This window comes from Schistocerca americana, chromosome 4 (genome assembly GCF_021461395.2).
Source record: "Schistocerca americana isolate TAMUIC-IGC-003095 chromosome 4, iqSchAmer2.1, whole genome shotgun sequence".
Taxonomy (NCBI): domain Eukaryota; kingdom Metazoa; phylum Arthropoda; class Insecta; order Orthoptera; family Acrididae; genus Schistocerca; species Schistocerca americana.
Window position 1 is genome coordinate 802,475,523 of NC_060122.1, and position 27,264 is coordinate 802,502,786.

General features: G+C 43.6%; 1 protein-coding gene across 1 annotated transcript in view; it reads right to left on the bottom strand.

Annotated features, from left to right (window-relative positions):
- The window catches only part of LOC124613814 (LIM/homeobox protein Lhx2-like), a 352,891-nt gene that overhangs the window by 153,818 nt on the left and 171,809 nt on the right, over nucleotides 1-27,264 (bottom strand). The window contains exons 3-4 of the mRNA XM_047142536.1: nucleotides 10,495-10,751; nucleotides 10,122-10,205 (exon numbers count right to left, since the gene is read on the bottom strand). Coding sequence (XP_046998492.1) covers nucleotides 10,122-10,205; nucleotides 10,495-10,751 — 341 coding nt within the window. The remainder of the gene's footprint in view (nucleotides 1-10,121; nucleotides 10,206-10,494; nucleotides 10,752-27,264) is intronic.

Here is a 27,264-nt window from a genome sequence, read left to right on the forward strand (position 1 = left end):
CCCGAGGCAGGATTCGAACCTGCGACTGTAGCAGTCGCGCGGTTCCAGACTGAAGCGCTCCGAACCTCTCGGCCACTGGGACCGGCAATTCGTTAACCTGTTGTTCTGCCATGTGGGTTAAGACCCCCTTGGCATAATCCTTCCATTCGATTGACAGGTCCTTAACCTATTGCCTCCCCACCCCTCCTCCTCCTCCGCCCAATGCCTCAGAAATCCCCTAGCCAGCCCCCTCCCCCTCACTGATATACGTACACTTTCAGGTCTGAGTGATTCAAATAGCCCCCTGTCACTCTTATCAATTTGATTGACTACTTAATTAAATTGATTAGTTAATTAACCACTCTCCCTATGGTACACCCTCCATCCCTCCTCCTCCCTCTCCCCTTCCCATCCTCCCCCTGGCTGGAAATTGGTGGCTCTGTGGTGGAGAGCAAGCATCTTTTGACAAGAAATTCGACGGTATATTGTTTATTTACAGTTTGTAGGGCTTGGATTTCTCGTGCTCATCTCTCTCTTCTGTTTGGGAAGAAGCAGGTCTTGCTGGAAGTAATTAAATAGATTGCTTTTCTTTTTATTCCGATCGCAGAAGAAATACCATTATCAAACACACATCACACGTAATGACAGGGCCGCGCGAAATTAGCCAGGCAGTCTTGTACTGTGCGGCAGGTCCCGGCGGAGGCTCGAGTCCTCCCTCGGGCATGGGTGTGTGTGTTCGTCCTTAGTATAATTTAGGTTAAGCAGTGTGCAAGCTTGGGGACTGATGACCTTAGCAGTTAAGTCCCATAAGATTTCGCACACATTTGAACATTTTTGTAATGACGGGGTTAAAAATCTTGCGATCGCGAAGCATGCGCCGTCCACTGGACCGCACAGAATGCCACCTGCACAGGGGGCCAAACTGTGCCGTACCGACCGATGACAGCCTGAGAAGCAGCCTTCACAGGTGGATGTCCAATCGTGTTCCGCGATCGACAGACTGGATGTGACGCTAATCCTCGAACAAAAACATCAGGCGGCGGCGTCTCTTTCACACTTGGCACCTGAGAAGTTCCTGTCGAAATACTTGCTCCTTATCTATCCTGCCGCCACCTGCCAATGCCGGGACTGCGTGCGAAGTCGGTGGCGGTCGGGCCGAAGCACAAACAAAACAGCGTTTACCCTGTACACCCCATGCGCAGAACCGGCGCACGCGAGAACTCCTTCCAAGGCAAATGGCTGATTGATAATCGTTCCAGAAATACAGCTGAAGTTAGTAAATCATTAATTCCCAGTCATGTGATCGTGATGTAGAGGATGTAAGGCGAGCGCAGTAGCTATCTCACAGACATAAATTGACGATGTTACAAAACTAGTAGGTGACTGACTCGAAAACACATCCTTGACGATGTTACAAAACTAGTAGGTGGCTGACTCGAAAACACTTTTAAAAAAAGATCGCTACATACAGAGAGAGAGAGAGAGAGAGAGAGAGAGAGAGAGAGAGAGAGAGCAAGAGAGAGAGAGAGAGTAGTTTTGCTTTGCAGGTAACATAGCAAATAGCAAAATGGTTCAAATGGCTCTGAGCACTATGGGACTCAACTGCTGAGGTCATTAGTCCCCTAGAACTTAGAACTAGTTAAACCTAACTAACCTAAGGACATCACAAACATCCATGCCCGGGGCAGGATTCGAACCTGCGACCGTAGCGGTCTTGCGGTTCCAGACTGCAGCGCCTTTAACCGCACGGCCACTTCGGCCGGCAGCAACTAGCATGAGATATTTCATTGCGACATGGATTCTAAACTGCCCCCAGCCTTCCTGTGCACTTTTCTACATCTACATCCATACTCCGCAAGCCACCTGACGCTGTGTGGCGGAGGGTACCTTGAGTACCTCTATCGCTTCTCCCTTCTATTCCAGTCTCGTATTGTTCGTGGAAAGAAAGATTGTCGGTATGCCTCTGTGTGGGCAATTAATCTCTCTGATTTTATCCTCATGCTCTCTTCGCGAGATATACGCAGGAGGGAGCAATATACTGCTTGACTCCACGGTGAAGGTATCTTCTCGGAACTTCAACTAAAGCCCGTACCGAGCTACTGAGCGTCTCTCTTGCAGAGTCTTCCATTGGAGTTTATCTATCATCTCCGTAACGCTTTCGCGATTACTAAATGATCCTGTAAAGAAGCGCGCCGCTCTCCGTTGGATCTTCTCTATCTCTTCTATCAACCCTATCTGGTACGGATTACACACCGGTGAGCACTATTCAAGCAGTTGGCGAACAAGCGTACTGTAACCTACTTCCTTTGTTTTCGAATTGCATTTCCTTAGGATTCTTCCAATGAATCTCAGTCTGGCATCTGCTTTACCGAGGATTAATTTTATATGCTCATTCCATTTTAAATCACTCCTAATGCCTACTCCCAGATAATTTATGGAATTAACTGCTTCCAGTTGCTGACCTGCTATATTGTAGCTAAATGATATAGGCTCTTTCTTTCTATGTATTCGCAGCACATTACAATTGTCTACATTGAGATTCAATAGCCATTCATTGCACCATGCGTCAATTCGTTTCAGATCCTCCTGCATTTCAGTATAATTTTCCATTGTTACAACCTCTCGATATACCACAGCACCATCCGCAAAAAGCCTCAGTGAACTTCCGATGTTATCCACAAGGTCATTTATATACATTGTGAATAGCAACGGTCCTACGACACTCCCCTGCGGCACACCTGAAATCACTCTTACTTCGGAAGACTTCTCTACATTGAGAATGACATGCTGCGTTCTGTTATCTAGGAACTCTTCAATCCAATCACAAAATCGGTCTGATAATCCATGTGCTCTTACTTTGGTCATTAAACGACTGTGGGGAACGGTATCAAACGCCTTGCGGAAGTCAAGAAACACGGAATCTACCTGGGAACCAGTGTCTATGGCCCTCTGAAGAGATGAGTTGTGGTGAGTTCACTTCCTCTTGTTAATTGTTTTGTACACTTAACTTGGTGCTGGATACTTTCAGTTGCTTCCTAGGCTTCCTTTAGGAGTGATGAGTGCTGTGCAAATGTGAGTGGCATCACACAGGAGGCACACCAGCCTTTTCCAGATATGAGGAAGAGTGGCAGGTGGAAGGAATATCCACCTCCTGCACAGGTGATGAAAGTGACCGTAGCGGTTACGCGGTTCCAGACTGTAGCGCCTAGAACCGCAGGCCACTCCGGCTGGCGAACGCTGGTGGACAAGCCATTGTCCACTTATGATAGTCAGTGGGTGGCAGAGATAAAAAGTCCTTCTTTCGAAAAATACGAAACTCTCCCAGTAGGTGATAGGCGTTGTTACTTTGTGAAGTGACATGCTTGTGGAGACAAAGGTCCCCTGGTTTTCCTAAAAAGCTCAAAAACAGCTCTGACCTACTTTGAGGATGGGTACTGTAGCTGAGTCGGCTACTAGCCCCGTAGAAAGCTTTTTACATTTTAATGGGACCTGTAATGTGAGGCTCGCAGATGACAGAATGAGCACCGATTGGCATGTTAGTTGTGACGTCATGTGGATGTGACACTGTAACAAGCTTTTTAAAAACGAGGGGAATAAATGTGACTCATTGGCCTGTTGGCGGTTCAGATTTTTCTGGGCGTGAAATCTTGCCTGTGAAACAGGTACGCCATTGCGTGGCACTGGCAACGTTTTAAAGGATTTATGGACGCTTAGTGTTGGTGGAAAGACAGTAGCAAGCTTAGTTTTAGAGACGTGAAAACAGGATTCTATGCGAAGACGAGGCTGGAGTGAGTCGGTGGGAAGATGAGGTCGGAGGGAGTCGATTGCGAGGCGTGGACGCAGAAGGGTAAAGCTGGGGAAGCATGGAGACTAGACTGCGTCTCCATTCTCAAGTCGCCGAGTTGCTATGTCTCCTCTCTGCTCACTGTGATAAGAAGATGATGGTAAGCGTTGGTTACAGCTGTGGCATGTGAGAGAAACCGAGGGTGTAGCAGCTCAGTTATAAGACAGCTGCCACTGGCTCATTTATCAGCACATCATAAGTTTTGTAGGATCTTTGGGTGGTGAACCCAGATAGACTACCACTGTGATTATCATAGTCAGGCTACTGTGCCTGTCTCACAGAGTTAGATCAGAGATTTGATGCAACCCCGCCTGTTTCAGTAAGTTTGTCAACCGAGAGTGTTAGTCAGCAATATGTATAGTAGGGAATATCACTGAGACTTTCTTGTCATCACAGCTATGTTTTACTCCATTAATATTCATATGTATTTGATAATAAACCATAGTGTTATTTAACTCTAGAGTTTAGTATCGTAACCAGTTCCTTAAATGAGAATAATACGTCAATTTCCCACTTTTAGATTCTTTTCTCGGTACATAAAATCAAAGCGTCAGTAAATCTGTTACGCACACAAAATTTAGCACTGGTTCTCAAGGGTGTGCCTGATTTTCGATTAATTTCAGATCCAGATAGATTTCACATTTCTGTCTTACACACGGGGTTTCGCTCATGTTGTTCCTCGTTAGTCTTTTTTTTCTGCCCTGAAATCTTTCAGAATTTACTATTTTATACTTCAAAGAGTTTTTGTCTGTTAGTTCCAACTCTTTAATGTTCCTTTGTAGTTCTAGTCCTATTTCTAGGAATACGGACATATTTGCTTTGTTAGTTGATTCCCGATCACTTTTCTTATTTATTGTTTTTTTCTTTTTCACTTTTCCACATTCGGGTACCTGTGCGCAGTTGTCCTATTGGCAAAGGACACACTGCAGCAGAAACAATGTGTGCCGTGATGAATATGCCATCCCCACCTTGTAAAATCGACACGTATGCAAGATTTATTGGAGCTGCCGTGGAATCTGTTGCATGTGAACCAATGAAGGGTGCTGCAAACGAAGCTGTTGAAATAAATAATGGAATGACTGACATAACAGTAGCTTTTGGTGGCACTTGGCAGAAGTGCAGCTACAGTTCTAAGAATTCTGTTGCTACGGTGACCAATGTGGATACTGGAAAGGTAATAGATTTCCAGATTTTAACCAAACATTGTTATAAGTGTGAATCACGGAATGAAGAAGGGCATATCTGTGACAGAAATTATGGAGGAACAAGTGGTGGCATGGAGCCCTCTGCAGCTACTGAAATTTTTAGTCGATCTGTAAATGAAAAGGGAGTGTGTTACACTAAGTTCTTAGGTGATGGAGACTCAGAAGCATAGAACAGTGTAGTAGCTGCTCAGCCTTATGGTGAGAAGATTATCACAAAACTGAAATGTGTTGGTCATGTCCAGAAGAGGATGGGCATCAGGTTGAGGAAGTTGAAACAAAGTTTTAGAGACAAAAAACTTTCTGATGGTAAAACCATAAGAGGCAGGCTGACAGACAAAATGACTTATGAACTACAGTAGTATTGTGGAATGGCCATTAGAAATAATACCGAGGATTTGTTGGAAATGAAGCAGGCAGTATGGGCTACATTCTTCCACAGACTGTCAACTGATGAAAAACCAGTAAACGACCTTTCCACTCCTGGACCTGATTATGGTGCAATTACCGAAATTCCCAGGATCAAGAGAATGATGTACAGTATGGTGCAGAGTGCTTCTCAGTGACTAAAAATAAAAAAAATTAAGCACATCTTAAGTGCTTAACTTGAAACTTTAGAAGCTGTTCCTGAAAATTTACATTTTATGTTGCATTTTTCCCCAGATCACTTCGAGTAGAGTATTTAAATTTTCAAGAAGTAATAACATACATATCCTGAGTCTACTGAACTAAAAGAAGAACATAATGTTATGTATAATTAAAATTATTTAGGATAACATATAAGAAAGCACAAAAAATGTTATCTGTATAATTCAAAAATTGTATTTCTCAAAAAAGTGGCTGAAATGCAATTAGACTCATAACATACAATTTAATGTCCTGAAATACAGGGAAGCCAAGTCACTAAATTTAATATTGTCGGGATAGGGCGTTCCAACTCGTCTTAAGCCCAAAGCAACTGTTCAAAGTGATATCCACCTGCCCCAGTACTTGTTTTACTTCAGCACATAAAATTTAATAGTTGAAGATGTGACGTCCTAGAGAAACAGTCTCCACTGTTATTACAATGAAAAGAAACACTTTCCGTCACTCAACAAAAAAAAAAAAAAATTAAAAAATTTAAAAATTTTTTAAAAAATGCTGCCTTCGTAACCCAATTCAGCCCAGCGCATAGATCATTTTCAGATCAGAAACTAATTCCGCGAGAGGAAAATGAATACCTGTACATCTCCGCACGCGACCTAAACCTAATGTTTATTTATATGATCGGTACGTGGGATACACAACGATGGATGCAGGATTTTGTACCCTAGTTCTCAAATCTAATAATCTCAATTTATCCAATACTACAACTTTGATCCATTATGGATGAGGATCACTGTGACTGATGAATAAAGATTTCTTGAAATTACTGGAACCATTCGCCTTTTGTTTTGTTCTTCAATTTTTATTATCCCATTACCTGTTTCTAAATCGGTAATGAGGTAATACAAATTGAAGAACAAATCAAAAGGCGACTGGTGGCAGTAATATAAAGAAACCTTTATCCAATACTGTTTCTGGAGGACAACGTCAGCTCTCTTCCATAACTTAACCGAGTATCTTCCGTTTATGTTAACCGACATGTTACGGTCCTAATATCTTTGAACTGCTTCGATTTCTGTCGCCATCAATACCTAATAAGGGCTCTAACATCTGGACCAATACTCTAGAATTGGTCACATTGTCTTCTTCTCTGCATTGTCCGTTATAGATGCACTGCACCTAACAAGAACACTTCCAACAAAGAACGGAAACATGGCCCACGCAGGCTGTAAGCTATTTATTGACCTAGCCGCACGGTGTGGCCGCGCGGTTTGAGGCGTCATTTCACGGATTGCTCGGTCCCTCCCGCCGGAGGTTCGAGTCCTCCCTCGGGGATGTGTGTGTGTGTGTGTGTGTGTGTGTGTGTGTTGTTCTTAGGATAAGTTAAAGTAATGTGTAAGTCTAGGGACCGATGACCTCAGCAGTTTGGTCCCTCGTTGAACTTCACTATCTCTAAAATGATCCAATACCAAGATGGTAAAGCTGAACGAATTTCTACAAGCAGCAGTTATGACTGGCGGTCGAAATTAGGTAATAGCACAGACAATAAATAGCTTACAGCCTGCTTTTACCATGTTATCGTTCTTAAAGCAAGAAAAAAAATTCTAAAAACTTCTAACAAACCAGTTTCCCATTCGCATTTCCTAATACTGATTTTGCGCGTTTATCCAATTTCGTGTTGCTGCATAGCATTACCCCTCCTTACTTGGTATGATTAATCTACACACCGTTGAAAAGAAGAGCGCTTAAACTTGCGGTTACGACAGTACGAGATATAGCGTAAACAGATAACCATATTGCGTCAGTTGCAAGATGGCTACCGTCCAACGCGCGGGTTTCTACGTTCTTCAGTTCGGCAGAAGTGAGTCGGTAATTTTAGTGTAGAGAGAATTTCATCTCTAATCCGGCAGTCGACCGCAAACTAAGAGAAGAATAGGCAATTAAGCAGTTTCAAGAAACTGGATGCCTCTGCAAAGACGGGAAGCATGGCCGCCCATAGGTCTTTTAGTTCATGCCGTGTTGGCCTTTCCTTGTGGGGGTTTGTAAAAGAGGAATTGTAGATTGCGTCTGTAACAACACTACTCGCCGACCTGTCGAACTACATTACAGCTGCGGTGAACTCAGTAACAAAGGTGAATATTCCTCGCGCGTTCAATCGATGTACCGTACGAAAATTCATAGCATGTATTTGTAAACTTAAAAACAGAATCTTTTTATATATAGCTTATTTGTATCCATCTCGTATTACATGAAGTTTAAAATCTATTAATCCTCCCTATCTTTTTCAGTAAAAATTTTCAGTAAGCGAAGATATTTACGGCTGATCTTATAATCCAATGTAATTATTAGAGGATTTTTTTCTTTTCTGCTACAAGCATCATGTCGCATTTTTCTGCTCTCTTTAAACTGACACTTCATTTATCAGTCCCTTATATCTACAGGCACACTGCGTGTCTTAGGTCGTCATACTTTTCAAAAACAGCCTGCATGCAGATTTATCGTTGCTTTCAAACGCTGTGCTACTCTATACATCACAACAGCAGCTCCTCTTTGTTTCAATACTCACACCACTGGCTTCTCCACGACTCCAGCTGTTGTAGTTGTACTGTTCGTTATTTTACTAGTAGTGGTATATGCCATTCTACCAGTACTAATAGCAACAGGTACAAAGGTAACTGTAAAATGGTTCAAGAAACTTTGATATAACGAAAATCAGTGGGTCTTCTTCTACCACAGTAAAGGAAGACCCAACTGAAAGTGGAAAAACATACCACAGGAAACCAGCATGTGGAACAACGTATAGGTATCCATCTAAATATAGGAGCTTACTACGAAGGCGTGCTGAAAAGTAATGCCTCCGAATTTTTTATGTTAAAACTGTAAAGATTTTTAAATAAAATAAAGTTGTTAACAATCAACATTTTTAGTCATCATGTCTACACATTTGCAGCCCTCTGCCGCTCCAGGACTCTGAATTGTAGCGTGTAACGTAACTATGTTGGTGCGTAAGAGACAGCGTGCCGTAAACGAGTGTCAAATTCGAAGAGTTCGTCAACATGTGGAACACCCTCCGTTCAGCAAGGCAATGCCAGGCCACACACTGGCTCTGCGACATCTGCAACAATCCGACACCTTGTGTTCATTGTCATCGATCATCCTCCATACAGTACCCACTTGGGTCCATCCGAGTTTCATCTGCTCCTAAATTTGAATAAAACGTTCTCGGTTTTCCAGCCGCGACAATTCGAATAAAATGCTTGAGCTTTCGATGGCCATCTCCGCCATCGTCGTCAGGAGTTCACTGTCAGTGAACTTCTGACGACGATGGTGAAGATGACCATCGAAAGCTCGAGCATGTTATTCGAATTGACGCGGCTGGAAAACCGAGAACGTTTTGTTCATGTATGCCGTCGCTAAAGACTGCGAGGACACATAGCTCTGCTCCTAAATTTAGTGAAAACCTTCGACAACCTCACTTTGATAGTGATCGAGCTGCGGAAGCACAGGTGAGGTTCTTGCTCCTTCAACAAAGTCAGACATTTTCGGTAACCGTGTCAAGAAAGTGGTCTCCCGCTGGGACAAATGTGTTCGTGTCCTGGATAACTATGTTGAAAAACAGACACGTAGATATCAAGAATAAAGATATAGAATGGTAATAAACTTCGTTTTCTGTAAAATTGCTTCACATTTCCCAGATAAAAAAATCGAAGGCCTTACTTTAAGGATGCCCTCGTGGCAGAAAGAAATAAAGGCAAGGATAAACGGTGTTATGGGAATTGAAAACTTAATTCAATATTGAGAGAAGAAAAAAATTAAGAGAAAAAGACAGATAGATTACCATGAAAATTACGCAGTCCTCTATGTAATGGTCCATTGTTGTCAAAAAAGTGAACCATCATAAATTAATACATAAAGCAATTCTCACATTACATGGTGATGTATAACGCATTAGAAATACTTGTCTATTGAGACACAAATGGAAAAAAAGGAACATAACTCCTCAGTAAATGTATTGTTTATAATTTGCAACGCTTCCCAGAGGCTATGCTCCATTATCAGCAGGCACTTCCGATGTTTATGTCAGCTGAATTGCACCTGGGAATTTAAAATGTTAGAATATGTATAACGTTTTATCACTTTCATCACACAGTACTGAAGATGGGGTGGTAATTTCTTCCAATTAATTCACCAAAAGCATTCTGTAATCAACGACGTAAGTACAAAAAAAATGTAGATATTGCGCCGTCGGTAATCTCCTATTAGCGACGCACCTGTACTTAACACGATAATTTACACCTGATGATGGGGCGCAATATCCGAAACATGTTACAAATAAAAACTTAAAATTTATAGACTAGTGCCGTATTGTTTTCATGTACATGTTTAAGGGTCAGACGTGCATACCGGCTACCAGACATTTATATACGTAAACGTTTTTGTACACATGGTTAAGTGCTATGTTAGTAAGTTTATCAATGTTATCGCAGTGCTCGAGACATCAAGGGACGTACTTGAGGCTGGACTCACCGAGCGCGGCGGCGGGGATGCGCAGGCCCACGGGCATGTCCTGCGGCTCGACGGCGGACGGCAGCTTCCTCTTGCGGGGGCGGCCCTTCTGCACGCCGGTGCCCACGGCCGCCGCCGCCGCCGCAGCCGCCGCCGCCGCGGCCGCCGCCGCCGCCCCCGCCGCGCCGCCGAAGAAGATGGTGGCGGGCCCGGGGCTGCCGGCGCCCACGCCGACGCCCACGCCGATGGCGCCGCCGGGCACCGAGCCGCCGCCTCCGCCCCCGGCCGCCACGACGGCCGGCGGCACGGCGCCCGCCGCCGGACAGCCGCCGCCGCCGCCCGCCCCCGGCGACGCCGGCGCCCCGCAGGGGGCGGCGCCGGCGCCGGCCCGGAAGGCGGCCTCGAGGTCGCAGTAGGGCGCGCCGGCCGCGTCCTGGCTGTAGAGCAGCTCGTAGTGCGGCCGGCAGTACACGAGCTCGTCGCGCATGCCGAAGTGGTCGCCCTTGGCGAGCGGCACGCCGCACGACGCGCACGTGAAGCACTGCACGTGGTAGACGAGGTCGCGCGCGCGCATCACCAGCTCGCTGGCCGAGATGCCCGCCTGGCACCGCGCGCACCGCTTCACCGCGAACAGCCTGCCGACACCCCAACTCCGTCACTTCTGCCCCCCAAGTCCCTGCTGCCACCCTGTCCTCCAATTTCCCTTTCAATGCTAAAGACTCAGCGACACCAACGATCACTTTGCGGCTAGTTAAAATGATATTCAGATGCTCAATCCTCTTTCCCTTTTCCCAAACCCCAAATTCTTGGTATTTCCTATTATAGTTAAAAATAACTGCAACCAGTAACTTAATAAGATATGCATATGTTTTCCTCGTTCATTTCGATCCATTTTAAGTTTCTGAGCTGCGGTCTGCCTCTGTCTGCAGATACTCTGCTCGTGGAAAACAAGTAGCTGTAGTTTTCAGAAGGCACCCAGAGCTCGTAAGTATTTCAAGAAAGTCATGATTACCTTCTGGAGCTGATGATCAGGTTTCTTTATTTAACGACCAATGTCGTTTTACAAAACATCGTCAGCTTCATAATAGCATCATATTTGTGAAACAAAATCATTTTCGTGAGATAATAAAATCCATAAATTTGTCACTGTTGTCACTTTCATATCCACTGAAGAGCCACTGAAACTGGCACACCTGCCTATACCGTGTAGGATCCCAGCGAGCACGCAGAACTGCTACAATCCGACGTGGCAAGGACTCGACTAATGTCTGAAGTAGTGCCGGAGGGTACTGAAACCATGAATCCTGCAGGTCCATAAATCCGTAATAATAGTTTGGTGTGGGTATCTCTTATGAACAGCACATTGCAAGGCCTCCCAGATATGCTCAATAATGTTCATATCTGGTGTTACGTCTGCCACAGACGGCCCCTGTCTGGCAGACTACGCTCAAGACACCCCTGTGTACCATATAACATACACAAGCACTTGCAGGCGCAACTAAGAGGAAAACAACTCTTCAAAACAAACAGAACTTGCTAGAGACTAATGCCAACCTTTTTCTGCAGTTGTCGCCTCACACATACAGGGAAAGTTGGAGTACTCCGCCGGCCTCTGCCGGCTTTATAAGTCCTGCGCAGGAGCTGTACAGCCAGTTCCTTGCCGAGCTAGGACCAGCTCCGGCGGAGCTCACTGACGCTCTTGATGAATGGTCGTCTACAAGTTATTTGTTTTTGTGTGTATATAGAGATTGTTCGAGAAGTGTAGTTCAGTTTCAATAAACGACATTACACTGGGTGTTCTACAATATTCAATATTCTCCATCTGGAAGTTCGGTGGTCAGCGGAAGTGTTTAAACTAAGTAGAGTGTTCCTGGACCCACTCTGTAGCAATTCTGGACCTGTGGTGTGTCGTATTATCCTGCTGAAATTGTCCAAGTGCGTCGCAATGCACAGTAGACATGAATGGATGCAGGTCATCAGACAGGATGCCTACGTACGTGTCACCTGTGAAAGTCATATCTAGAGGTATCAGAGGTTCCATATCACTCCAACTGCTCACGCCCCACAAAATCGCCGAGCCTCCACCAGCTTGAACAGTCCCCTTCTGATATGCAGGGTCCATAGATTCATGAAGTTGTCCCCATACCCGTACACGTCCATCCACTGGATACAATTTGAAACAAGACTTGTCCGACCAGGCAACATGTTTCCAGCCATCAACAGACCAGTGTCGGATTTGACGGGCCCAGGCGGGGCCTAAAGCTTTGTGTCGTGCAGTCATCAAGGGTACAGGAGTTGGCGTTCGGCTACAAAAGCCCATATCGGTGATGTTTCGTTGAATGGTTCTCACTCTGACACTTGTGGATGGCCAACCACTGAAATCTGCAGCAATTTGGGGAAGATTTGCACATATGTCACGTTGAAAGATTCTTTTCAGTCATCGCTGGTGCCGTTCTTGCGCGATCTTTTTCCGGCGATAGCGATGTCGGAGATTTGATGTTGTACCGGATTCTTGATATTCACGGTACACTCATGAAATAGTCGTACGGGAAAATCCCTCGGTGATCCTTTGTCCCATTGCTCGAGGACCAACTATAACGCCACGTTCAAACTCACTTAGATCCTGCTAACCTGCCTTTGTAGCGGCAGTAACCGGTGATGATGACGATCTTTGGTTTGTGTGGCGCTCAACTGCACAGTCATCACGGAAGTGTTTAAACTCAGTCCCAATTTGTACACAGTCCAATTTTTACATAGTCCAGTCTAGCCACTGTCACGAATGATGATGATGAAATGATGAGGACCACATAAACCCCCATCCCAGGGCAGAGAACATTGCCAACCCGGCCGGGAATCGAACCCTGGACCCCGTGATCCAGAGGCAGCAACGCCAGCCACTAGACCACGAGGTGCGGACAGTAATCGATCTAATAACTGCGCCAGGCACTTTCTGTCTTATATACGTGTTGCCGATCGTAGCTCCGTATTCTGCCTGTTTACGTGTCTCAGTACTTGAATACGCATGCCTATATCAGTTTCTCTATCGCTTCGGTGTAGACCAGACTTTGTTCATCCGTTAGCTGATAAAGAGACTTAGTGACTTTGAACAGACTTTACATACAGTTTCAAACCTTCACGAATCTTTTTCCCCTGTCAGACTCCATAAAATGTTGAAAGAAAAAACTTTATGGCTTCCTACGCTTTCGCCGTTCATGCGGTAAAAGCGCCGCATCAGGCATTATATTTGAATATATTACTTCTCAATACTGTATTCGCGATACAAAAAATGGCTCTGAGCACTATGGGACTTAACATCTATGGTCATCAGTCCCCTAGAACTTAGAACTACTTAAACCGAACTAACCTAAGGACATCACACAACATCCAGTCATCACGAGGCAGAGAAAATCCCTGGCCCCGCCGGGAACCGAACCCGGGAACCCGGGCGCGGGAAGGGAGAACGCTACCGCACGACCACGAACTGCGGACTTCGCGATACAATTCGCAGGGAGTAGTGGCATATAGCACTGACCGCACTAGCAAAAAATTTTTTTATGATTGTACGACAAAAAGTTCGGGAGATATGACGTCATAAACATTGAGCGGCAAAAAAAAAGAAATTTCAGGCGAGATACGCTAGAGATACAAGCGAAATGTATGTTCAAATATGTGTGACATATGTTAAATATATGTGACATGTGCATACGCGGGAATAGCCACGGATAAAAAAGTTCCTCCTAAACCACTGGATCGATTTCAACCAAATCTGTAATACACTCTACTTATTATCTAGAAAGAAATTCTGTGCGGATAAGAACCGCCAACCTCTTATTGGAGTAAGGGTGATAATGTGTAGAGGGAAAGGACTATAAGTAATTGGACAGTCAGAGAGGGACGGAGGAGAAGATACATAGAGTGGTGGGGGGGGGGGGGGGGAGAGTATATGGACAGAGAAGGGCAGGAACAGATGGATAGAGAAGGGAGAGGGGGAGATGGACAGGCAGGGGCTCGAAGGAGTTGGACAGATAGGGGGAGGGGTACATGGATAGAGAGCGGGGAAGAGTAGATGGACCGAAGCTGGTTGTTATATAAGGAAATTTAATCAGCAGTTCTTGGCGGTAATAATGACTTTCTTCAAGTGAACGTAGCTCTGAACGAGACAGGAAGTGCCATGGCAGGATGCTGTCTACCGCTATAAATCAGATCTGTCAACTTAGGGGCATAGGAGCCCCAGATGTAAGGAGACGATTAGCTATAGAGGCTGAAAAACAAAGGCAAGACCTAAGTCTGGACATAGTTCTGAGTCATTCAAAGTGAAATCAAAAAAGAGCTTTTCACAATCAATCAAAGCAACTCCGTCATCGATTAGTAAAAGCCGAGCAGAACGGTGGCAGAACTCATCTCCAATAGACGTGTGGAAATACACGGAGGAGGAACTTTCTAGGGGTTTCGAACTCCATTATATTTTGCATATAAGTAAAGACATATTTTTTCCAAACATTGAGTCAATAATTCGAACATTACACATAACTTGCATATTAACTAGCACTTATTAAATTGAACGTATTGTACCTTCTAATACAGTGAAGCAGCCTCCATTGTCATTTTAGAGTCATTACATAAGGATCGGAAATTGACTCTGAAATCATCCGGAAGTAGTAATGAAAGTAACCAAATCTTTCATTAAGTAACTAGTTGCAGCTGTTTTTAGATATTATGCATTTAATACTCTATTACGGTTTTCCAAAACTTTTTTTTTTTGTCCTCAGTCTTCAGACTGGTTGGATGCGGCCCGCCACGAATTCCTTTCCTGTGCTAACCTCTTCATCTCAGAGTAGCACTTGCATCCTACGTCCTCAATTATTTGCTTGACGTAGTCCAATCTCTGTTTCCCTCTACAGTTTTTGCCCTCTACATCTCCCTCTAGTACGATGGAAGTCATTCCCTCATGTCTTAACAGATGTTCTATCATCCTGTCCCTTCTCCTTATCAGTGTTTTCCACATATTCCTTTCCTCTCCGATTCTGCGCGGGACCTCCTCCTTCCTTACCAAAACATTCATAAGGGATAAACTACGTGAATAATATTGTCTGTTCTCCTGTTACCATCCCTAGTACACTGCGTAAATTCTAATTCATTCCTTAACCTTATTATTACAAGTGTTGCTAAGAAAATTTCATCCAAGTTCCCTTCTTTACCTACTCTACAACACGTAGTACGTCCTGCCTTTATTTAGAACTACACCTCGTGATCAAAGGTATCCGGACACCCCAAAAACATACGATTTTCGTATTAGATGCATCGTGCTGCCACCTACTGCCAGGTACTCCAATCAGCGACCTCAGTAATCAATAGACATGGTGAGAGACCAGAATGGGGCACTCCGCGAAACTCAGGTTGGGTGTCATTTGTGTCATACGTCTCTACGCGAGATTTCCTCACTCCTAAACATCCCTAGGTCCTCTGTTTCCGATGTGATAGTGAAGTGGAAGCGTGAAGGGACACGTACAGCGCAAAAGCGTACAGGCCGACCTCGTCTGTTGACTGACAGAGACCGCCGACAGTTGAAGAGGGTCGTAATGTGTAATAGGCAGACATTTATCGAGGCCATCATACAAGAATTCCGAACTGCATGAGGATCCACTGCAACTACTCTGACAGTCATGCAGGAGGTGAGAAAACTTGGATTTCATCGTCGAGCGGCTGCTCATAAGCCACGCATCACGCCGGTAAATGCCAAACGACGCCTCGCTTGGTGTAAGGAGCGTAAACATTGGAAGATTGAGAAGCGGGAAAAACATTGTGTGGAGTGACTGATCACGGTGCACAGTGTGGCGATCGGATGGAGGGTGTGGATATGGCGAACGCCGGTAAACGTTATCTGCCAGCGTGTGTAGTGCCAACAGTAAAATTCGAAGGCGATAGTGTTAGGGTGTGGTCGTGTTTTTCATGGAGGGGGCTTGCACCCCTTGTTGTTTTTCGCGGCACTATCACAGCACAGGCCTACATTGTGTTTTGAGCACCCTCTTGTTTGCCACTGTTGAAGAGCAATTCGGGGATGGCGCTTGCATCTCTCAATATGATCGAGCAGCTGTTCATAATGCAGGGCCTGTAACGGAGTGATTGCACGACGAAAACATCCCTGTAATGGACTGGCCTGCACCGAGTCCTGACCTGAACCCTACAGAACACCTTTGGGTTGTTTTGGAACGCCGACTTCGTGCCAGTCCTCACGAACAGGCATCGACACCTCTGCTCAGTGCAGCACTCCGTGAAGAATGGGCTGCCGTTCCCCAAGCACCTGATTGAACGTATGCCTGCGAGAGTGGGAGCTGTTATTAAGGCTTAGGGTGGGCCAACACCATATTGAATTCCAGCATTACCGATGGAGGGCGCCACGAACCGTTAAGTCATTTACAGCCAGGTGTCCGGATAGTTTTCATCACGTAGTGTATTCTCTAAACTTTCAAATTTCAGGTCTCTGGACAGACGTAAATGTTGAATACCATTAATGTTGAACTCCATCTCAATGTTTCACTTAATATTCATAGTTGCATCCCAGACACTACACACCTGACTGTTGCTCTTATCACAGCTTCAGAATTACTTTACCAACCGTTTCTCGAAATCTCCGTCTTCTAGGGGACGATATTCACAACAATAGACATAATCACCAACGCCCCACGACTTCGCTTTTTATACAGAGCATAAATAACTCTATCATACTAATGGAAACCAGCAAGAAAATAGATTACTTAACATTAACTCACCAGTGGCTATAAATGTCCATGCTCCTAATTTTATACGAAATGTTTAACCAACATTAAAAAATCATAATTTGTGTTTATTAACTCGAAAATCATAGAGACTGATCAATTGAGAGAGGTAGCTGAGAACGTAGAGTTACGCGTCTTGTTTGGGAAGACAAAAAATGCTTGACAAATATAACCGATGGACCTGAATGGATGATTTGAAACCGAGGGCAGTTTCATTGTGTGAAGAAATTTAGGTACCTAAAATAAGTAGCGCAACAGCACGGCTTGTAACACAAATAGAATAATTTTAAAATATGAAAATTGGGAAAGCACATCGAGTGACGAAAAACTTCTATAATAAGAAGGAGCTGAGCAATGGAGTCAAGTTAAGACACTACGGAACGGTTGTCAAACCACGAGGAGTATATGCTACGGAGGCTTTGGCTATTAATAGACGATGACTATTCGATAAATTAGTCAAAAGGGAATGCAGGATATTAAGGAAGGTTTTATGCAATATACGGAATAGTAACATCAGTGATTAAAGAGAACGGCCGATGATCGTCTAACAAAGATAATCTGGTATTTCATAAGGCCAAAGGCGGAAAGATTCCCACTGTTCCAAGAAGATGATAAAGATCGTAAGGAACTCAATACCTCACAGGACTAAATTTAGACGAATGGTGAAAACAGATAAATTCTGTAGTTTTAAGCTGGAAGAAGAACGCAAAATAAGATGGAGGTGAGAGGGGGGGGGGGGCGGGCTCTGTCAGAAGACCCGAAGAAGGCATCGTATATTAGGATCAAGAGAGTCTGGCGGGAAATAAAGGCTCGCAGATCGCAGACGAAGAACAGCTAAAACTGGAAAATGGTGCTTACTATCGTCAGAAGCCACAGTGGATCAATACGAATGCGGCTTTTTCCGAAATGGGCTGCTGTTCATTTATACCTCTTCTTCGTTCGACAACTGGTGTTTTCTTTGCAAGGAATTTTTGAATGTTTAGTTAGAACAATATACCAAACGTATGAAAATGGCAGCGTATTCGGATGAACTGCTTCCGGCCCATTTCGGTTTGCAGATTTTACTGTTCTTGATGGTTAGACACTTACATGCACCGACTATCTATCAAACCACCATCCACAGTGCAATCGGTAAACCAAGATGGGTTGAAGCACATTACGTGAATATGCTGCCATTTTCACATTGCGCCACTTAGTTCTAACTAAACACTCAGAAATGGCTTAAAAAGTGGAAACCATTTTGAAACGAAGAAGTCTAAATAAACAGCAGTCCATGTCGAAAACAGCCGCCTTCTTGTAATGAATTTATGGCTATGATGCCCACTATGAAGGAAATGTTTGAAAAACTACTTGGTGAGAAAAAAGGGGTAGTAATGAAACCGTAAAAAAAAAAAGAAAAAAACGTTCTGTCTGTCCATCTACAACGAACCTGCTGAACCTTTGTGCAGGAACCATTCGAACATTTAACTTGGGGAAATGACAGGAAATCCAGATATGTGTGACAAGGAAAAACACTCTGTCTTACTGAATACGAATCATAGTCTTTGTCCGGTACATATTATATAACCTCGCTTGACAACTGTATCACGATAGTGAGCGCATACTCTATCAAATTGCATCATAATTTAAGTGATTTAGAGGACTTCTTTACATCAGTATTAAACAGTACAACAATTTCAATCGGAAAAAAACTGTTAATAAAGAGCCACATACGATAACCCCATTGCTAAAAATAACAAGAATATTATTGAACTAATAACTGTCAACTGCATATCGCATGACTTTCATTTGTCTCATTACACATACTAATATGCATGAAGTAACTTAGAAGTAAATCGCACAACTATTTCTAGGAAAGAGTTACTGCCGACAGCCCCCCCCCCTCTCCCACCCCTCACATCGCACACCACGGTCCGTGGTTTCGACGCTCGCCACATAGCGCCCAGCCGATATAGGCATGTATTACTATTACCAACTGTTCGGAAATAAATAAAGGATTCGGATGCCACCCAGCTGCATGTGACTTATCGTGCCTCATCCAGTCTGCGCCTGAGAATCCCCACACCCTCTACAAGTTACACCACTTTTGACTTTATCAATCACTAAGAATGGTGGTAACAGTGCAATAATTCAGAGGAAGGATTCCGCCGATCTATCCTTAAGATGCTACTCACAAAAGATACACTGGACGAAGAAGATGAACTCCAGACAACAGACATCGCACACACACACACACACACACACACACTAATGACCTCGATGTCGACGGAACATTAAACCCAGTCTTCCTTCATCAATCCCTTATATATATATATAGTACGAATCCATTCTCCGTTCCGAAACCTCCGAAACCATAGCCTTCGTTGCTTGGAAATGTTAACGTACATGTTAATCAGTATAAAAATATGCAATGGTCGTAACAGGTATTTTTACATGTATGGAATATTACTGCTTGTCCTGGATCGAGTAACTTCACAAAGACAGGTACTGAAAGCTCCCACGAAAAGTACGGACTCTGAAAATGGACTATGTAGTCTGAAACTGGTCGTCAGAAACAAACATTTTTGGGCACAACTATGACAGGAACGGAAAAAATAAAAACAAATTCATACACAACTATTCCTTACGGTTCTCTATGGCTTTGGAATGCGTTGGCTAGGTGTGTCTTAGACTTTTACAAAAAGTGCTAAACAAAAAGCAATTGGTTGATAAGGCTTTCCATTAGTGGCATCAAGATTGACACCCTTTTTTATTATTACAACACCAGAACGTTTGCAGGTGTTAAACATCCATCCACAGTAGAGACGAAAGTGCTCAACCTGACGTACAGGGTTATTACAAATGATTGAAGCGATTTCACAGCTCTACAATAACTTTATTATTTGAGATATTTTCACAATGCTTTGCACACACATACAAAAACTCAAAAAGTTTTTTTAGGCATTCACAAATGTTCGATATGTGCCCCTTTAGTGATTCGGCAGACATCAAGCCGATAATCAAGTTCCTCCCACACTCGGCGCAGCATGTCCCCATCAATGAGTTCGAAAGCATCGTTGATGCGAGCTCGCAGTTCTGGCACGTTTCTTGGTAGAGGAGGTTTAAACACTGAATCTTTCACATAACCCCATAGAAAGAAATCGCATGGGGTTAAGTCGGGAGAGCGTGGAGGCTATGACATGAATTGTTGATCATGATCTCCACCACGACCGATCCATCGGTTTTCCAATCTCCTGTTTAAGAAATGCTTCTGCTTTAGCCTTTTCCGTAAGATTTTCCAAACCGTCGGCTGTGGTACGTTTAGCTCTCTGCTTGCTTTATTCGTCGACTTCCGCGGCTACGCGTGAAACTTGCCCGCACGCGTTCAACCGTTTCTTCGCTCACTGCAGGCCGACCCGTTGATTTCCCCTTACAGAGGCATCCAGAAGCTTTAAACTGCGCATACCATCGCCGAATGAAGTTAGCAGTTGGTGGATCTTTGTTGAACTTGGTCCTGAAGTGTCGTTGCACTGTTATGACTGACTGATGTGAGTGCATTTCAAGCCCGACATACGCTTTCTCGGCTCCTGTCGCCATTTTGTCTCACTGCGCTCTCGAGCGCTCTGTCAGCTGAAACCTGAAGTGCGGCTTCAGCCGAACAAAACTTTATGAGTTTTTCTACGTATCTGTAGTGTGTCGTGACCATATGCCAATGAATGGAGCTACAGTGATTTTATGAAATCGCTTCAATCATTTGTAATAGCCCTGTATTTTATCTGGTGTAATAAATAGGCGTAAATGTTGTCGGCAACATGTCCCTTGCCTGTCCTAAGTTCAGAAATTGCATTAGGCACCTCTTTTTGCACAAATGGAGTGACTTCTCCCTCTCCCTATTGCCCTTACCGAGAAATATGGCGCAGTGGTTTGCACACTGGACTCGCATTCTGGAGGACGACGGTTCAAACCCGCGTCCAGCCATCCAGATTTAGGTTTCCTATGAGTTTCTAAATCGTTCCAGGCAAATGGCTGGGTGATTTCTTTGAAAGGACGCGGCTGATTTCCTTCCCCATTCTTGACACAATCCGCGCTTGTGTTCGTCTCTAATGATCTCGATGTCTACAGGACGTAAAATTCAGTCTTTCTTCCTTTTTCGTTCGAAATGTAGTTGTAGTCCGAAACTTAAGACCAGAAATAAAAGTTTTTGAGCGCAACTGTGATGGAATTCGAAAAACAAAATTTAATAATCCATGTTGCTGGCCCTCACCCATGCAATTTCTTGGAACTTCGTAAGAATGTCAGATTGATTTTAGGAGATTTAAGACGACTTATGCGACTAATTTTCCTAAGACTGTTGCTGGGATCGTAATAGATTCGATAGTTTATGGTGGCCCCATCCGTTCGTACAGCTTAGGGAAATGAATGTTCTTATATCCCTCTACTACAGTTTCTTGGGATACTGTCAAGGCCGAGTACTGCAGTCGGAAAGAAACACACATAAAATAATCAGGAGAACGTCGAAGGGACGCTCACGGAACTCAGTGTGCGGCTCTGGTTTTTGGAATATCGTAATCTAACCGCTGTTAAAGATCATTCAAAACAGAAGTGATTTCAGGCGTTCCGCAAGGTGTTGTTGTAGGCCCTTTGCTGTTCCTTATCTATATAAACGATTTGGGAGACAATCTGAGCAGCCGTCTTCGGTTCTTTGCAGATGACGCTGTCGTTTATCGACTGATAAAGTCATCAGAAGACCAAAACAAACTGCAAAACGATTTAGACAAGATATCTGATGGTGCGAAAAGTGGCAGTTGACCCTAAATAACGAAAAGTGTGAGGTCCTCCACATGAGTACTAAAAGGAACTCGTTAAACTTCGGTCACAAGATAAATCAGTCTAATCTAAAAGCCGTAACTTTAACTAAATACCTAGGAATTACAATTACGAACACCTTAAATTGGAAAGAACACATAGAAAATGTTGTGGGGAAGACTAACCAAAGGCTGCGTTTTATTGGCAGGACACTAAGAAAATGTAACACACCTTCTAAGGAGACTGCCTACACTACGCTCGTCCGTCCTCTTTTAGAATACTGCTGCGCGGTGTGGGATCCTTACGAGGTAGAACTGACGGAGTACATCGAAAAAGTTCAAAGAAGGGTTGTTGTTGTTGTGGTCTTCAGTCCTGAGACTGGTTTGATGCAGCACTCCATGCTACTCTATCCTGTGCAAGCTTTTTCATCTCCCAGTACCTACTGCAACCTACATCCTTCTGAATCTGCTTAGTGTATTCATCTCTTGGTCTCCCTCTACGATTTTTACCCTCCACGCTGCCCTCCAATACTAAATTGGTGATCCCTTGATGCCTCAGAACATGTCCTACCAACCGATCCCTTCTTCTGGTCAAGTTGTGCCACAAACTTCTCTTCTCCCCAATCCTATTCAATACTTCCTCATTAGTTATGTGATCTACCCATCTAATCTTCAGCATTCTTCTGTAGCACCACATTTCGAAAGCTTCTATTCTCTTCTTGTCCAAACTATTTATCGTCCATGTTTCACTTCCATACATGGCTACACTCCATACGAATACTTTCAGAAATGACTTCCTGACACTTAAATCAATACTGGATGTTAACAAATTTCTCTTCTTCAGAAACGCTTTCCTTGCCATTGCCAGCCTACATTTTATATCCTCTCTACTTCGACCATCATCAGTTATTTTGCTCCCCAAATAGCAAAACTCCTTTACTACTTTAAGTGCCTCATTTCCTAATCTAATTCCCTCAGCATCACCCGACTTAATGAGACCACATTCCATTATCCTTGTTTTGCTTTTGTTGATGTTCATCTTATATCCTCCTTTCAAGACACTGTCCATTCCATTCAACTGCTCTTCCAAGTCCTTTGCTGTCTCTGACAGAATTACAATGTCATCGGCGAACCTCAAAGTTTTTATTTCTTCGCCATGAATTTTAATACCTACTCTGAATTTTTCTTTTGTTTCCTTTACTGCTTGCTCAATATACAGATTGAACAACATCGGGGAGAGGCTACAACCCTGTCTTACTCCCTTCCCAACCACTGCTTCCCTTTCATGTCCCTCGACTCTTATAACTGCCATCTGGTTTCTGTACAAATTGTAAATAGCCTTTCGCTCCCTGTATTTTACCCCTGCCACCTTTAGAATTTGAAAGAGAGTATTCCAGTCAACATTGTCAAAAGCTTTCTCTAAGTCTACAAATGCTAGAAACGTAGGTTTGCCTTTCCTTAATCTTTCTTCTAAGATAAGTCGTAAGGTCAGTATTGCCTCACGTGTTCCAGTGTTTCTACGGAATCCAAACTGATCTTCCCCGAGGTTGGCTTCTACTAGTTTTTCCATTCGTCTGTAAAGAATTCGTGTTAGTATTTTGCAGCTGTGACTTATTAAGCTGATAGTTCGGTAATTTTCACATCTGTCAACACCTGCTTTCTTTGGGATTGGAATTATTATATTCTTCTTGAAGTCTGAGGGTATTTCGCCTGTTTCATACATCTTGCTCACCAGATGGTAGAGTTTTGTCAGGACTGGCTCTCCCACGGCCGTCAGTAGCTCCAATGGAATATTGTCTACTCCGGGGGCCTTGTGTCGACTCAGGTCTTTCAGTGCTCTGTCAAACTCTTCACGCAGTATCAAATCTCCCATTTCATCTTCATCTACATCCTCTTCCATTTCCATAATATTGTCCTCAAGTACATTGCCCTTGTATAGACCCTCTATATACTCCTTCCACCTTTCTGCTTTCCCTTCTTTGCTTAGAACTGGGTTTCCATCTAAGCTCTTGATATTCATACAAGTCGTTCTCTTATCTCCAAAGGTCTCTTTAATTTTCCTGTAGGCGGTATCTATCTTACCCGTAGTGAGATAGGCCTCTACATCCTTACATTTGTTCTCTAGCCATCCCTGCTTAGCCATTTTGCACTTCCTGTCGATCTCATTTTTGAGACGTTTGTATTCCTTTTTGCCTGTTTCACTTACTGCATTTTTATATTTTCTCCTTTCATCAATTAAATTCAATATTTCTTCTGTTACCCAAGGATTTCTACTAGCCCTCGTCTTTTTACCTACTTGATCCTCTGCTGCCTTCACTACTTCATCCCTCAAAGCTACCCATTCTTCTTCTACTGTATTTATTTCCCCCATTCCTGTCAATTGCTCCCTTATGCTCTCCCTGAATCTCTGTACAACCTCTGGTTCTTTTAGTTTATCCAGGTCCCATCTCCTTAAATTCCCACCTTTTTGCAGTTTCTTCAGTTTTAATCTACAGGTCATAACCAATAGATTGTGGTCAGAGTCCACATCTGCCCCTGGAAATGTCTTACAATTTAAAACCTGGTTCCTAAATCTCTGTCTTACCATTATATAATCTATCTGATACCTTTTAGTATCTCCAGGGTTCTTCCATGTATACAACCTTCTTTCATGATTCTTAAACCAAGTGTTAGTTATGATTATGTTGTGCTCTGTGCAAAATTCTACCAGGCGGCTTCCTCTTTCATTTCTGTCCCCCAATCCATATTCACCTACTATGTTTCCTTCTCTCCCTCTTCCTACACTCGAATTCCAGTCACCCATGACTATTAAATTTTCGTCTCCCTTCACAATCTGAATAATTTCTTTTATTTCATCATACATTTCTTCAATTTCTTCGTCATCTGCAGAGCTAGTTGGCATATAAACTTGTACTACTGTAGTAGGTGTGGGCTTCGTATCTATCTTGGCCACAATAATGCGTTCACTATGCTGTTTGTAGTAGCTTACCCGCATTCCTATTTTCCTATTCATTATTAAACCTACTCCTGCATTACCCCTATTTGATTTTGTGTTTATAACCCTGTAGTCACCTGACCAGAAGTCTTGTTCCTCCTGCCACCGAACTTCACTAATTCCCACTATATCTAACTTCAACCTATCCATTTCCCTTTTTAAATTTTCTAACCTACCTGCCCGATTAAGGGATCTGACATTCCACGCTCCGATCCGTAGAACGCCAGTTTTCTTTCTCCTGATAACGACATCCTCTTGAGTAGTCCCCGCCCGGAGATCCGAATGGGGGACTATTTTACCTCCGGAATATTTTACCCAAGAGGACGCCATCATCATGTAATCATACAGTAAAGCTGCATGCCCTCGGGAAAAATTACGGCTGTAGCCGTAATTAGGGTAGCACGTATTATAGCGAAATATTGGAGAGAGTGTCACTGAAATGATACGGGATTTGGGCTGGAAATCATTAGAAGAAAGACGTTTTGCGTAGCGACGGAATCTTCTCACGAAATTCCAATCACCAACTTTCTCCTCCGAATGTGAAAATATTTTGTTGACACCGACCTACATTGGGTGGAATGATCACCACGATAAAATAAGAGAAATCAGAGCTCGTATGGAAAGATATAGGTGTTCATTCTTTCCGCGCGCTATACGAGATTGGAATAATAGAGAACTGTGAAGGTGTTTCGGTGAACGCTTTGCCAGGCACTTAAATGTGATTTGCGGAGTATACATGTGGACGTAGATGTAGATTCGCTGACGGTGTCATAGCATATGCTAATGAGATTATGTTGATCTGTCCCTTGACAGTAGAGAAGCGCTAGAGATTCCAGCCTCCGACGTACCCCATTTAATTCATACATGGTATTCTGTGCAAAAAGTTTAGTAAAGGCAAGTAAAACAATATTCTACTTATGGACAACCTAGTAAGAACTCCCACTTTAAAGCCAGTCATTAACTCCATTCGGAGAAGTGAAACGTGCACTTGTTTTCATTCATGAAAAACAGAATTTCTCAGCTCATATTATTGATATTAGCCAGAGAACTAGAAACGTTATGCGAAAGATTAGGACATTATTTACAAACGAACACCAATTATCAACACCTGGGTAAAAAATACGTGGTGCGACAGTAAAGTAATGAGACTGATATGAAAAAAATGTTGCTTACCGTTTTAGTCAAGTTTAGTGTTGTCTCCTTCAAAGTAGTTCCCTTCTGACTGCACACACTTCTTTCAGCGCTTCTACCATTGATGGTAACATTTCTGGAACTCATCTTCTGTAATATCCTCCAAGACCCTCGTCACAGCCTTTTGGGCATCTTGTGTTGTTTGAAAATGGTGTCCCTTGATCACCGTTTTGACTCTTGGAAATAGAAAAAAGTCGCATGGAGAGATATCTGGTGAATAAGGTGGCTGTGGTAGTACTGAAATTTGTTTTGAGGTTAAAAAATGCTGTACTGACAGAGCAATATGGGATGGGGCATTATCGTGATGCAGAATCCAATTATCAGCAGTGTTGGCACGGACACGAAGAACTCTTTCACAAAGTTTTCCTAAAATTTCTTGGTAGTAATATTAGTTAACTGTTGGTCCAGGAGGCACCCACTCTTTATGAGCAATTCCCGTAGAATCAAAGAAGCACACAAACATGCATTTCACTTTTGACTTTGACATGCGAGTCTTTTTTGGTTTGGGTCATCCCTTTGAGCAGCACTGCGAACTTTGGCGTTTTGTCTCTGGATCGTACTGAAAAAAAACCAACTTTAATCACCAGTGATAACACGGCTCAACAATTCTGGATTGATTTCCGTTTCCTCTAACAGATGGGCTGCCACATTTTTCCGTGTTTCTCGCTGTTGTGGTGTGAGATTTTTGGGGACAATTTTTGCACAAATCTTGCTCATACCAAGTTCTCCAGTTATTATTAGACGAACCGTTTCTCGATTGACGTTCAGTTCTTCTGCAATCATTTTCACGGTTAATCTTCGATCAGATCGTTCGAGTTCATACACCGTGGCCAAGTTTACATCCGTCCGTGAGTTTGATAGTCGTCCACTGCGGTCTTCATCTTCAACATTCGTTATTCATCCACTAAACATTTTATGCCAACGAAAAACTTGAGCTCTTGACATAAGATCCTCTCTAAAAACCGTAAGTTGTCGTCGCGTTTTCACCCAATTTAACGCAAAAAGAAATGGCATACCGTTGCTCAGTATTATGCGGTTCCATTTCCGTGACGAGAGACACAAACACGTGTTGACTTATTACAGCACAACTCACGACTGAGCAGTTGCATCGATGTGCAGCTTGATCTAGAAGCAGCTTATAGACCAAGGTCAAACAGGCCGGCCAGAGTGGCAGTGTGGTTCTAGGCGCTACAGTCTGGAACCGAGCGACCGCTACGGTCGCAGGTGCGAATCCTGTCTCGGGCATGGATGTGTGTGATGTCCTTAGGTTAGTTAGGTTTAATTAGTTCTTTGTTCTAGGCGACTGATGACCTCAGAAGTCGCATAGTGCTCAGAGCCATTTGAACCATTTTGAACCAAGGTCAAACATATTGCGCCTACGCAAGCCTGCAGGGTTGCCACA